The sequence below is a fragment of the Sorex fumeus genome, unplaced genomic scaffold (assembly GCF_029834395.1).
Source record: "Sorex fumeus unplaced genomic scaffold, SorFum_2.1 ptg000020l, whole genome shotgun sequence".
In the NCBI taxonomy this organism is placed as follows: Eukaryota; Metazoa; Chordata; class Mammalia; order Eulipotyphla; family Soricidae; genus Sorex; species Sorex fumeus.
In genome coordinates this window covers 3,537,501-3,550,971 of record NW_026606077.1, presented here as the reverse complement: position 1 = coordinate 3,550,971, position 13,471 = coordinate 3,537,501, and the positions used below count along the sequence as shown (strand labels likewise).

Genomic DNA, 13,471 nt, shown 5'->3' with positions numbered 1-13,471 from the left:
GAGGATTTCCAGTGAGTTTTTCATTTCATCTACCAGGTTTTTCAGATCTGTCATTTCTGAATATCCTCTTGATATTTCTCATATTCTCTTGTATTTTATTGGCAGTACATTCCATTGTTTCTTTGAGCTCCTTATGTAACCTTTACAGTTCCATTCTAAATTCCTTATTAGAGAGGTTATATAACTCATTATTTTTTAAAATTTTTATTAGTGGGACCTCATGAGGTACAGTTGTAAACTTACCAATTTTTGTGCTTGGGTTTCAATTATGCAATGATCAAATACCCATCCCTCCATCAGTGCCCATTTCCCACCACCACGGATCCCAGTATCTCTCCCACTCCCCATCCCCTGCATCCCACCCTGCCTCTGTGGCAGGGCATTCCCTTTTGTTCTCTCTCTCTTATTGGATGTTGTGGTTTGCAAAAGAGGCATTGAGTGACAATCCTGTTTGGTCTATAGTCTACTTTCAGCATGCTTCTCCCATCCTGGGAGGATCCTCCCAATACCTTTATTTGGTGTTCCCTTCTCTATCCGATCTCCCTTTCCCCCTAGCATGTGTGGCTGGCCACCAAGCCATGGAATAAAATTCCTGGTACTAATCTCGGCCATTCTTGGGTGTTAGTCTCCTATTTTGTTACTTTATGTTCCCCAGATGAATGCAATCTTTCTATGTCTATCCCTTTCTTTCTGAGTCATTTCGCTTAACATGATACTTTCCATGTAGTACCACTTGTATGTAAATTTCATGACTTCATCTTTTCTGGGCTGGAGCCATAGCACAGTGGGTAGGGCGTTCGCCTTACAAGCGGCCAACATGGCCGACCCGAGTTCGATTCCTCTGCCCCTCTTGGAGAGCCCGGCAAGCTACCGAGAGTATTCGATATGCCAGACACAGTAACAACAAAGTCTCCAATGGAGACGTTACTGGGCCCGCTCGAGCAAATCGACGATCAACGGGAGGGCCTTTACCTTTACCTTTTTACCATCTTTTCTAACAGCTACATAGTACTCCATTGTGTAAATGTACCAAAGTTTCTTTAACCAGTCTCCTTTTCTCAGGCACTCGGGTTTTTTCCAGATTTTGGCTATTGTGAACAGTGCAGCAATGAACATAGAAGTGTAGATGTCATTTCGACTGTACTTTTTTTCCTCTTTGGGAAATATTCCCAGGAGTGGTATTGCTGGGTCAAATGGGAGCTCAATTTCTAGTTTTTTGAGAATTATCCATACTGTTTTCCAAAAGGGCTGAACCAGTCTTCATTCCCACCAGCAGTGAAGGAGGGTCCCTTTCTTGCCACATCTGCGCCAGCACTGGTTGCTTTTGTTCTTGTGGATATGAGCTAGTCTCTGTGGTGTGAAGTGATATCTCATTGTGGTTTTGATCTGCATCTCCCTGATGATTAATGATGTGGAGTATTTTCTCATGTGCCTTTTAGCCATTGAGATTTCTTCTTTGTGAAAATTTCTGTTCATTTCATCTCCCCATTTTTTGATGGGGTTGGATGTTTTCTTCTTGTGGAATTCAACCAGTACTTTGTATATCCTTGATATCAACCCCTTATTGGATGTGTATTTGGCGAATATCCTTTCCCATTCTGTAGACTGTCTTTGTATTTTGGTCACCGTTTCTTTTGAGGTGCAGAAGCTTCTTAGTTTAAGATAGTCCCATTTGTCTATCTCTGTTTTCACTTCCTTGGCCAGCGGCGTGACATCTTTGAAGATACCATTAGCTTCTATGTCATGGACGGTTTTGCCAACTTTTTCCTCAATGTACCTTATGGATTCTGGTCTGATGCTGAGGTCTTTAATCCACTTTGATCTTTCTTTTGTACATGGAGTTAGACAGAGATCTTAGCCCACTTTTTTGCATGTAGCCATCCAGTTTTGCCAGCACAATTTGTTAAAGAGACTTTCCTTGTATATAGCTCATTATTACCGGTTGGGTCAACTGGGCTAGCTTCTTCACTCACTAAGCCTGGGTTTCTATGTTGCTTTACCATTGTGACCTTCCAGTTTTGATTCCTGCACTCACAGTTGCTTTTGTGTTTTGGGGAAATATTAATTGGAGTAGGGGGGAATGGACTGTTGGTCTAATATCATTGGGGTGGTCAGACTGCCCTATTCCTGACCAAAGAAGAAGCTAATTTGCTGTTGTTATGGGATATGATGGGGGAGATTATCTTGCACCGTGTTAGTGGCCACCGCTCAGGAGACCACCCACCTCCCAATCCCCGCTCTTCCTCCTAATCTCCCCTGCCCCGATCCCATCTTTTTTATTTGCAATGTTCGAATATTAGTGCCTCAAAGATTGTATCAGTAGTTTGGAGTTGCTGGCAGCTTGGGGCCTGCGCTTCTTTGAAAAGCTCCCGTCTTGCCTTCTATTAAAAACTTTAACCTATTTTGAATTGATTTTTATGCATGCTGTTAAGCAGTGATCTCTTTATTTATTTTTTCTTGTTACTGTTCAGTTTCCAGTACTCCTTATTGAAGATTTTACTTTATCCATTGTATTGTTTTGGCTCTTTTGTCATATGTTAAACATCCATATACATGTAAATTTATTTCTAGTCTATTCTATTTCATTGGTCTGTGTATCTGATTTTTAAAATTTTATTTATTTATTTTTTTATTAGTGAAACACCATGAGGTACAGTTGTAGACTTACAAACTTTCGTGCTTGCGTTTCAGTTATACAAAGATCAGGTACCTATCCCTCCACCAGCGCCCATTCTCCAACACCAATGAACCCAGTAACATCCCCATTTCGCCCCACCTCTGTGGCAGGGCATTCCCTTTTGCTCTCTCTTTCCTTTAGGGTGTTGTGGTTTGCAATAGCGCTATTGTGTGGTCATTGTGTTCGGTCTATAGTCTACTTTCAGCACGCATCTCACATTTTGAGCGAGTCCTCCAAACACCCTTTACTTGGTGTTCCCTTCGTATCTGAGCTGCTTCCCGTCCCCTCCCCCCCCCCCCCCCCCCCCCATCATGTGCTGCTGGCTTCCAAGCCGTGGAGCAGACCTCTTGGTAGTTAACTCAACTATTCTTGGGTGTTAGTCTCCCATTCTGTTACTTTATATTCCCCAGATGAGTGCAGTCTTTCTATGTTTGTCCCTCTCTTTCTGACTCATATCATTTAGCATGATACTTTCCATGTAGAATGACTTGTTTGCAAATTTCATGACTTCTTTTCTAACAGTGGCATAGTATTCTACTGTGTAGATGTACCAAAGTTTCTTTAACCAGTCAACTGTTCTCGGGCACTTGATTTTTTCCAGATTTTGAATATTGTGAACAGTGCTGCAATGAACATACAAGTACAGATGTCACTTCGACTATACTTTTTTGCCTCTCCAGGATATATTCTCAGAGGTGGTATTGCTGGGTCAAATGGGAGCTCAATATCTAATTTTTTGAGAATCGTCCATACCGTTTTCCAAAAGGACTGAACCAGTCGGCATTCCCACCACCAGTGAAGGAGGGTTCCTTTCTTGCCACATCCATGCCAGCACCGGTTGCTTTTATTCTTTTGGATGTGGGAAAGTCTCTGTGGTGTGAGATGATATCTCATTGTTGTTTTGATCTGCATCTCCCTGATGATTAGTGATGTAGATTATTTTCTCATGAGCCTTTTAGCCATTTGGATTTGTGTATCTGATTTTTGTTCTAATATCATCTTTTAAAAATTTCTATTGTGGGATGAAGCAATAGGCCCACAATAGCAATTAGGGCCTTGCATGCAGGTGACCAGGGGTCAATTCCTGACCTCCCAAATCGCTCCCCGTTAAAGAATTGCTCCTTACTCTCTGAGAACTGCTAGGTGTGACCCCCAAACAAAACGAAAATAAAATTGCTGCTGCTTCATAGCATAGTTTAAAGACAAGAAGCAAGATGCCTTCATTGTCTTTTCTCTCGGAATTGCTTTCAGTATTTGGGGTCTTTTATGGTATACAAATTTTAGAATTATTTATTCTATTTACTTGAGAAATGTCATTGGTGTTTTGATAAGAATTCTGTTGAATCTATAGCTTGCTTTTGATAAGATGGCTTCTAGTAATGTTTACTTTTCTAGTGTGTTAACAACAAGCTATCTTTTTATTCTTTTTCTTCCTTGTTTTAAAAGTAATATCTTATAATTTTCAAAATATAGATCTTTTCCCTCTGTTGTCAGATTTCTTTCAGATAATTGTTCTAAGCTAAAATATGATGGGGATTTTCCTCTGTGTGTATTTAACATGTAACAATGTTTTATATTTTGCTTTTATATTTTTCACTTTTACTGAAAGCATTACTTATTTCTGTTAATGTTTTGGTATGGAGTCATTTTTAAAAAAATTTGAAGCACCGTGATTCACAATACTATTAATGATTGACTTTCGTGCATCCAACTTTCCAACAACAGACCCTTCATCAGAGTGAGTCTTTATTTTTTAAAATGTATTTTATTGCATCAGTTGCAAATAGCCATAATTTTGCTTCTTTTCTAATCTTGACTATTTTTATTTGTTTTTTCTTGGCCTACATTTCTGACTTCAAACATATGTTAAAAAAGAGTTCTTATAGTGGACATCTTTGGGAAAAACTTCTTTCATCATTTAGTATGATTCTAGCTATGGCTTGACCATGTATGGTTTTTATTATGTTCAGTTATGTTGCTTCTTTCCCAAGGATATTTATAAATATACTCTTTAATTTGTGTGGTAGTTTAAGCAGGATGGGTATACTTTTATGACAATTTTGCATAATTCATTAAGCAATCTAGTTCCATCCTTTTAGTTTTAAAAAGAATTTTTATTACTGTTTTGACTTATGCATTTGTTATTGCCCTGTCCTACCTCTTTATTTTTTTTCATTTTTAAAAAAACGAAAGAACTGTTATTTACAAAGTTATTGATACTTGAATTTTAGGCATATAACATTTCAACACCAATCCTAACACCAGTATCAATGTCCCTCCACCAGTGTGCCTATATTCCCTCTCCACCCCAATCCCCACTCCATCCCTGTCTGTGAACTGATAGGCACATTGTAAAGTTTCAGTGATTGCATCTTAGATCTTACATTTTCAGTTTTGTTGAGTCTGTGTTTTGGAAATATAGCTATACCATTCACCCTTATTACCAGTTTAACTGAAGTCCTGATGCCTGTTCACACATTGCTTCCAGTTCTCTTCTTCCTCCTTTGATTTCTTTCCTTCTCTGTCCTTCTCTCTACACGCTGGGGTCAAGGGTGATCTACGCATCCCTCTTTGACTACATAATCTCATCCACTACTCTGTACCCCAGATAAGTGAGATCATCCTGTGTTTGTCTTTCTTCTTCTGGCTCACTTCACTACGTCTTCTAGTTCTAACCACATAGCAGCACATTGCATGATTGTGTTGTCCACTGCAGCTGTAGAGTGCTCCATTGTGTATATATACCTCATCTTCATAATTCATTCATCTGTCATTGGACACCTGGGTTGATTCCATATCTTAAATATTGTACTGAGTGCAGCAATGAATAATGGTGTGCACATATCTTCTTGAGAGAGTGTTTTTATTCCCTGGGATCTACCTATTTATTTCTTCCTATTCCATGTTGGAAAACAGTATGGTTCTAAGAGTGTTCCTTTATTGTATGTTGTCTAGCTTATTATTATTATTTGATCTGATTTGAGTGCCAAATAGTAAGGGTAAGCATTTTCCTAGTCTTTGGCCGGTTATTCTCATTTATGAATTTCTCAGTATTCAGCTGAATGCTTAAAGAGAACCCTTTGTACATCTAAGTTCTCTATGTAGCCTTTTTTTTTTTTTTCGCTTTTTTTGGGTCACATCCAGTGGTGCTCAGGGGTTACTTCTGGCTCTGCACTCAGGAATTACTCCTGGCGGTGCTCAGGGGACCACATGGGATGTCGGGGATTGAACTTGGATCAGCTGCATGCAAGGCAAATGTCCTACCGGCTGTGCAATTGCTGCGGCCCCAGGAGGCTTTCTTTTCCGTTTCCTTTCCTTAATACTTTAAATCCCACAATCTCCTTGGACTCCTATTTCTGTCTTTTTAACCAGTTTTCCATGTGCTTATTTTTCACTTCTATCTTAGCCTGGAAAATTACTCAAGGCATCGCCAGATGCCACTTGCCTTTACAACCACTTTTTTTTTTTATATATTTTATCAGTTATTTTTATTATTTGACCAATTTTTGAAGGAAATTTTGTCTGTGTTACTCTGCTTCGACTGGAACCAAATTACAACTTTTAATAAAACTTTATAGAAAAATTGAAGGTACTGAAAGGGAAATAAACACTGTTACTAATTTACAGTGGCTTGCATACGTAGCTACATTCTGCATTTATAGGTCTACTGATATCCTTGAAGCTTTATGCTCGAGTCAACACCGCAGTAACTGGTTTTCCTTTAATATGTGAAACATTTTTCTTCTTGCAGCTTTGGAAATGTCTCAAACTTTTTAAAGGAGCAAAGTCATTTCTTTTTTTAAAAAATGTGTTAATTTAAAATTTAACTGGAAATACTGGGCTTAGTGGTAGAGTGTTTGCCTTTTGTGTACCAAACTCCGAGTTTAGTCCAGACACCATGCACATAAAAAAAGTCATATGCAAACAAAAACCCCCAACCAGTCACCCAACCTATACAAGTTAAAACCTATTGAAGTCACTTCTGTTCTTCCCTGCCAAATGAAAGATCACTTTACTTCTCTATCTTAAGAGCTTTCAAATTCAAAATGACTATTTCCTAATTAAAAACAAATAAAATCTCCAGTATCTAGTCTTAGCTGGGAACCACAGTACACCAGGGTATGTTATTCTATACTGAATAAACTAATATACATTTCTGTATGTTGTATGTGTAAGCTATGTTAGAACATAAACAGAAGGTGGTCACAGGTAGATGCTAGATATCTTAATTGAAGCATAAATACAATGTCAATTGTAAAAGTCAGCTGAAATTCCATCTTTAATGCCTACTCCTTTTTATTTTGGTTATTACTACTCCTGCTGTTTTGCTTACATAGTGTTAGCATTTGTTATTAAGTTTCCAACCCAAATAATCAATTTTAGAAAGTAGAGTTGTACTTTCAAATGCAGCATGAATGCAGCAAAGAAACTTGCTATTTAAAGCACCATGATATGGGTGTATTTTATGAAATAAAATATTTTGCAGTATATATTTGGCAAATAACATTTTTGGTACTTCTGAAATATATCAATATAATCCTAAAATTTCATAGATCATATTTTTATGTTAAAATTTTATGCTATGAAAATTACACCTATATAAATCTTTGTTTGCACCTTAGTACCTTATTCAATCAGAAATTATTAGCTAAATTCTTTGAAGATTAAAAATTTATATTTTATAACAACCACAATGAATTCAATAATTCTTGTAGTTTTCCAGCATCTTTAATAAAATAATTTTATGTAAAGAGTGGTATTTCTTAAAGAAAAATATAGTTTCAAAATTTATATTTAAATAATAAAATTTTTATTTAATAAACTTCCAAATATTTTAAGATTGGAAATAATATTACAAAATAATAGATTGTTCACATGTATAAAGTACAGATGCTAATATTTAGATAGAAAGAAAATTTGTTGTGCTTTTTTCTATGTTGTATTTTTTTTCTATTTAGAAAGAAAGCATTTGAAAAAAATCCCAAAACAGGTAATTTAATAGTGAACTGAATAAATTCTACAAACCAGTATCATTGTTAATAGCACGAATAAATTCGGGTCAGGGATTTGGCTCAAAGTGCTGGAACAGATGGTTTGCATGAGGGAGACTGGAGTTCAATACCAAGAACTGTGTGATCACCCAGTACCACCAGGAGTGACCCCTGAGTGCCATTAGTTGTGGCCACAAGGAAAACAAAATATTAGTAGAAAACTGTGTTTACCTGGATCATTCCACTTTGGTCTTCTTACACCTCAGACTGATGTAGTTCTTTTCTCAGTGCCTTACCAGAGCCATACTCAGATTATACCATAGTATTTGTGGACTTTTACTTGTAAATCTCTTGGGTTGCTAAATAGCTTTTTATTAATATTTCTTTTTCTTTCCTTTTTTTTTTTTAAAAAAATGAATCACTGTGAGGTACAGTTACAGACTCACAAACTTTTGTGATTATGTTTCAGTCATACAATGATCAGTACCCATCCCTCCACCAGTGTCCGTTCTCCACCACCAATGTTCCCGGTATCCCTCTGCCACTCCCACCCCATTCCCCCCATTTCCTCCCTGTCCCCCCCACACCTCTGTGGCAGGCACATTCCTGTTTAATCTCTCTCTCTCCTTTTGTTATGATTTTCAATACAGGTAGTAAGTGACCATCATGTATGATCCACAGTCATCTTTCAGCACGCATCTCCCATCCCTAGCTAGCCCTCCAAGCATCATTTACTTGGTGGTCCCTTCTCTATTTCAGCTGCCTTTCCCCCCAGATTGTGAGGCCAGTTTCTAAGCCTTGGGGCGACTTTCCTGATCCTTATCGCTATTATCCTTGGGTGTTAGTCTTCCATTCTGTTACTTTATATTCCACAAATGAGTGCAATCCTTCTATGTCTGTCTCTCTCTGACTCATTTCACTTAGCAAGATTCTTTCCATGTTGATCCACTTATATGCAAATTTCATGATTTCATCTTTTCTAACAGCTGCATAGTATTCCATTGTGTATATGTACCAAAGTTTCTTTAACCAGTCATGTGTTCTTGGGCACTCAGGTTTTTTCCAAATTCTGGCTATTGTAAATAGTGCTGCAATAAACATACAAGTGCAGATGTCATTTCTACTGCATATTTTTTTTTTTGCATCTCGGGGATATATTCCCAGAAGTGGTATTGCTGGGTCAAATGGGAGCTGTTTCTAGTTTCTTCAGAAATGTCCATATTGTTTTCCAAAAAGGCTGAACCAGTCGGCATTCCCTCCAGCATTGAAGGAGAGTCCCTTTCTTCCCACATCCACTCCAACATGGGTTGCTTTTGTTCTTTTGGATGTATGCCAGTCTCTGTGGTGTGAGATGATATCTCATTGTTGTTTTGATCTACAGCTCCCTGATGATTAGTGATGAAGAGCATCTTTTCATGTGCCTTTTGGCCATTCAGATTTCTTCTTTGAGAAAGTTTCTGTTCATTTCATCGCTCCATTTTCTGATGAAATTGGATTTTTCTTTATGCTGAGTTCAACCAGTGTCTTGTATGTCCTTGATATTAACCTCTGATTAGAAGGGTATTGGGTGAATATCCTTTCCCATTCTGAATACTGTCTTTGTATTCTAGTCACTTTCTTTTGGTAGGGTGTGTAGGACGAGCCGGTGCTGGCCCCCTTCCCACGAGACTGCAGTTGGCCTGTCACCATGGGCTCATACCTGGCTTTCTTATAATCTCTGAGGTGGCAGCCACCTTGCTGCTGGGGGTGGGGGGAAGGCGGAAGGGAGCAATACCTTTTCCCTCCCGGGGAGGCATGGCTTCATAGTTTACAGCATGGTCCATTCACTTTTCTGCTGCAAGTTGCCGGGCTCTGGATTAAGTCCTTTTGCCTCTGGAGCCATAGCTGTGCTGGAGAGCCACTCGTGGGGGGCAACTTGTGACCTCGGTAGGGTGTGAAGGACGGGCCGGTACCGTCCCCCTTCCCATGAGACTGCAGTTGCCCCATCACTGCCGGCTCATACCTGGCTTTCCTATAAGCTCTGAGGTGGCGGCCACCTTGCTGCTGGGGAGGAGGGGAGAGAAAAAGGCCGAAGGCAGCAACACCCTTTCCCTCCTGGGGAAGCATCTCACTGTAGTTTAATGCATGGTCCATTCACTTTTCTGCTGCAAGCTGCTGGGCTCTGGATTAAGTCATTTTGCCTCTGGAGCCATGGTCGTGCCAGAGAGCCACTCGTGGGGGGCAACTTGTGACCTCGGTAGGGTGTGAAGGATGAGCTGGTACCAAGCCCCCCCCTTCCCATGAGACTGCAGTTGCCCCATCACCACTGGCTTATACCTGGCTTTCTAATAAGCTCTGAGGTGCGGCAGATGTGGTCCAGATGCATTTCTGTCAAAAGCTGCTGGGTTTTGAGATTTGTTTCTGAGTCTCTGGGATCATGGTCGTTAATCAGCTTGATCAGGAGCCAGAGAGGCCACCTGTAGGCGGCAACATCTCCATTGTGAGACTTGTGGTTACTGTTTTTGGCATATTGAATACGCCATGGGAAGCTTGCAAGGCTCTGCCATGCGGGCAGACTACTCCCGGTAGCTTGCTGGGCTCTCCAAGAGGGACGTGGGAATCGAACCAGGGTCGACCGTATGCAAGGCAAATGTCTTACCCACTGTGCTATCACTCCAGCCTGGCTATCTCCAGTTCAAGATGAAAATAAAATAACAAATGAATGAATTTTAGAAATTTTAAATAAGAAATGAATGAATTGTAGAAATTTTTAATAGTATGATGGCATTTGTAAAAGGATGTGTATCATTTTAGTTGTTGTTGTTTTTGGTCGGCACCTTGCAATGCTCAGAGGTGACCCCTGGCTCTGCACCTAGGTGGGGGTGCTTAAGAACCATATGGGATGCTGGGGATCAAATCCAGGTGGGCTGCATGCAAGAAAAGCACCCTCCTTGCTGTAATATCTCCTTGGCTACTCTGTATCTTCAGTTTGTTTTATTTTAATCTATAAAATATTTGGGCTAGAATGATAGCACACTGGGTAGGGCATTTGCCTTATATGTGGCTGACCCGGGTTCGATTCCTCTGTCCCTCTTGGAGGGCCCAGCAAGCTATCGAGAGTATCCCACCAGCCCTGGCAAGCTACCCATTATTCAATATGCCAAAAACAGTAACAACAAGTCTCACAATGGAGACGTCACTGGTGCCCGTTTGAGCAAATCAATGAACAATGGGAGGACAGTGACAGTGATAAAATATTTATGAAATCTCTTCATATATACACAATAAGAATGGATCTATTTCATTAACAATAATTTACTGTGAAACACTGACCCCTATTTTATCTTAAGATTTAGATATATTCATTATATTGACAGTTTACCTCTTAACAATTTTGGTCAGAATTATTCTAGGGTAGGGTGGTGGTGGTCAGTGCCTTACCCACTGTACTATCTTTTTGGCCCCTTTTTCTTATTTTAAAGACTAGTTGGAAAGTAGCTTATAGAAGGTATATTTTTATAAACAAAATTTTGTCTGATTGAAATCTTAGCAATGCAACCTTTTACAGAAAATGAGATTCAACAAATGCTGAAGTTGACAGCAATTTTACTAGATGGTGCTAGTCAATTGAGCACAATTTTCTTGCAGGAAAATGGTATCATGCTTCTTAAACGCCCAAGAACTTGTCAAAAATGAATGCAAATTTGAAATGGCATTGTTTATTAGGAGACAGTGTTCTAATGTCAACTCACAGGTTTTTATTTTTATTTTTAAACCAATATGCTTAGTCATGAATGTATTTGAAATTAGGTTACATGATAAATGCTTCAATAGGCATAGATAAAACTTGGAAAGTACAACTTACTGTGGGATTGTTTTTCAGGTGAAGCTCTGAAAGCGTCAGCTGAGAAATTTGCAGATGACCCCTGTTATCTCCCCAAAAGAGAAGCTGTGGTTCAAGTTGCCCGGGCCTTATTGGCTGCAGTTACCAGACTCCTAATCCTTGCAGACATGATTGATGTGATGCATCTCTTGAAGCATGTTTCAGCTGTAAGTAAAAGATGGCTTAGTTTACCTTGAAATGGTTCTCACTTTTAATTCCATTCTCTAAACTTGGCATCAATCCTAGTGCATCCGGGCCTCATTCTTTTCTTAATATCACTGATCAGAAGCTTACTCAAAAGAATAAAGACAAGTTATGCTTAAAGCATATGTATTGTAGAGAGAAAACAAACAGATAAACTAAATTTAACAAAAGACACCTTTGCAAATATGAAACTAATTAGTGGCTGCCAGAAGGTAATGGGAAATGGGGTGGTGAGTAGATAAGGACAAAGGAACAATTGAGTGATGGACAATAGAATTAGATTTTTATTTTTTTAAAATTAAATTTATTTATTTATTTTGAATACCCATCCCTCCACCAGTAAACATTTCCCACCACCACGGATCCCAGTAACCCTCCCACCCACCATTCCATCCCCATCTCACCCTGCCTCTGTGGCAGGGCATTCCCTTTTGTTGTCTCTTTCCTATTCGGTGTTGTGGTTTGTAAAAGAGTTAAGCCTGATTTACAGGGAAAAACGTTGGAGAATTTACTTTCCATTGACCACTTTATATATAAGAAGATGTCGCGCTGCCGTGTAAGTGGCCGTGCGGTTTGGAGTAAGAGTCCTGGTTCCTGCATAAGCGAGCTATGCTTGTAGAGGCTCATGGTCACCGGGGCTCCTTCTGGAGGAGGCGGGATGTGGTACCTACCCCATCTGGGACTTCGCGGTGATCTCGGCTCTCTTCGGGACCAGGAGCATTCTTGGTAGCTTTGGGTTCCCCCCTCCCCCCGGGGCCTTTCTTCTCAGTGGCTGTGTGCTGTAAAGGTAAAGGTAAAAAGGTAAAGGCCCTCCCGTTGATTGTTGATTTGCTCGAGCGGGCCCAGTAACGTCTCCATTGGAGACTTTTGTTGTTACTGTGTCTGGCATATCGAATACTCTTGGTAGCTTGCCGGGCTCTCCGAGAGGGGCGGAGGAATCGAACTCGGGTCGGCCATGTTGGCTGCTTGTAAGGCGAACGCCCTACCTGCTGTGCTATCGCTCCAGCCCTGTGCTGTAAAGATGTGCTGTAAAGATGGCCAGAATTAGATTTTTAGTGATGATATATACCTAGGTTGACTGCTACTGATACACAACTGAAATGTATAATGTTATACTGCAATATTAGTCCAATAAAACAAGTAAAATTGAAAATCAGAAGATAACTTAAGGATAAAAAAGGTTTAGGAGAAATTTCTAGGTTTTCTATTATTTAAATAATTATTCTCTCTATAAATATATATTAAAAATATATTTTTATAGATAATATGGATATAAAAATCATTTGAGGAAGCAAACTTTAAAGCTTGACACCAGAACTTTATCCTACTTTATATCTGAATACTGTCTGTAATTTCTTTTGTTCCATGATAAATAGCACATGCTTACAAGTAATTTTAGTATTTCATTATGAAAAATATAGATGGATTTCATATTAGCTAAGAATATAGTTAAGCTGAGAGAATACAAAAAGTACGATATCCTACTTACTTAATTTTGCTGGTCAAATGTTTCTAGCAAGTTTTAGTAGAACATAATTCTTCTTAAAAAAACTTTTAAAAATTAAATCACTGTGAGTTAAACAGTTACGAAGTTGTCAAGATTGGGTTTTAGTCCTGCAATGTTCCAACACCCTCCCTTCACCAGTGTACATTTCCTACCACTAATGCCCCCAATTTTCCTCCTTCCAAACCCCATCCCAGTCTGCCTCTATGGCAGACACTTTTCTTCTCTCTCTC

At 39.3% G+C, this 13,471-nt stretch overlaps 1 protein-coding gene across 1 annotated transcript in view; it reads left to right on the top strand.

The window, feature by feature from the left end:
- CTNNA3 (catenin alpha 3) overlaps positions 1-13,471 on the top strand; it is a 1,757,578-nt gene that overhangs the window by 131,780 nt on the left and 1,612,327 nt on the right. The window contains exon 4 of the mRNA XM_056113567.1: positions 11,531-11,697. Coding sequence (XP_055969542.1) covers positions 11,531-11,697 — 167 coding nt within the window. The remainder of the gene's footprint in view (positions 1-11,530; positions 11,698-13,471) is intronic.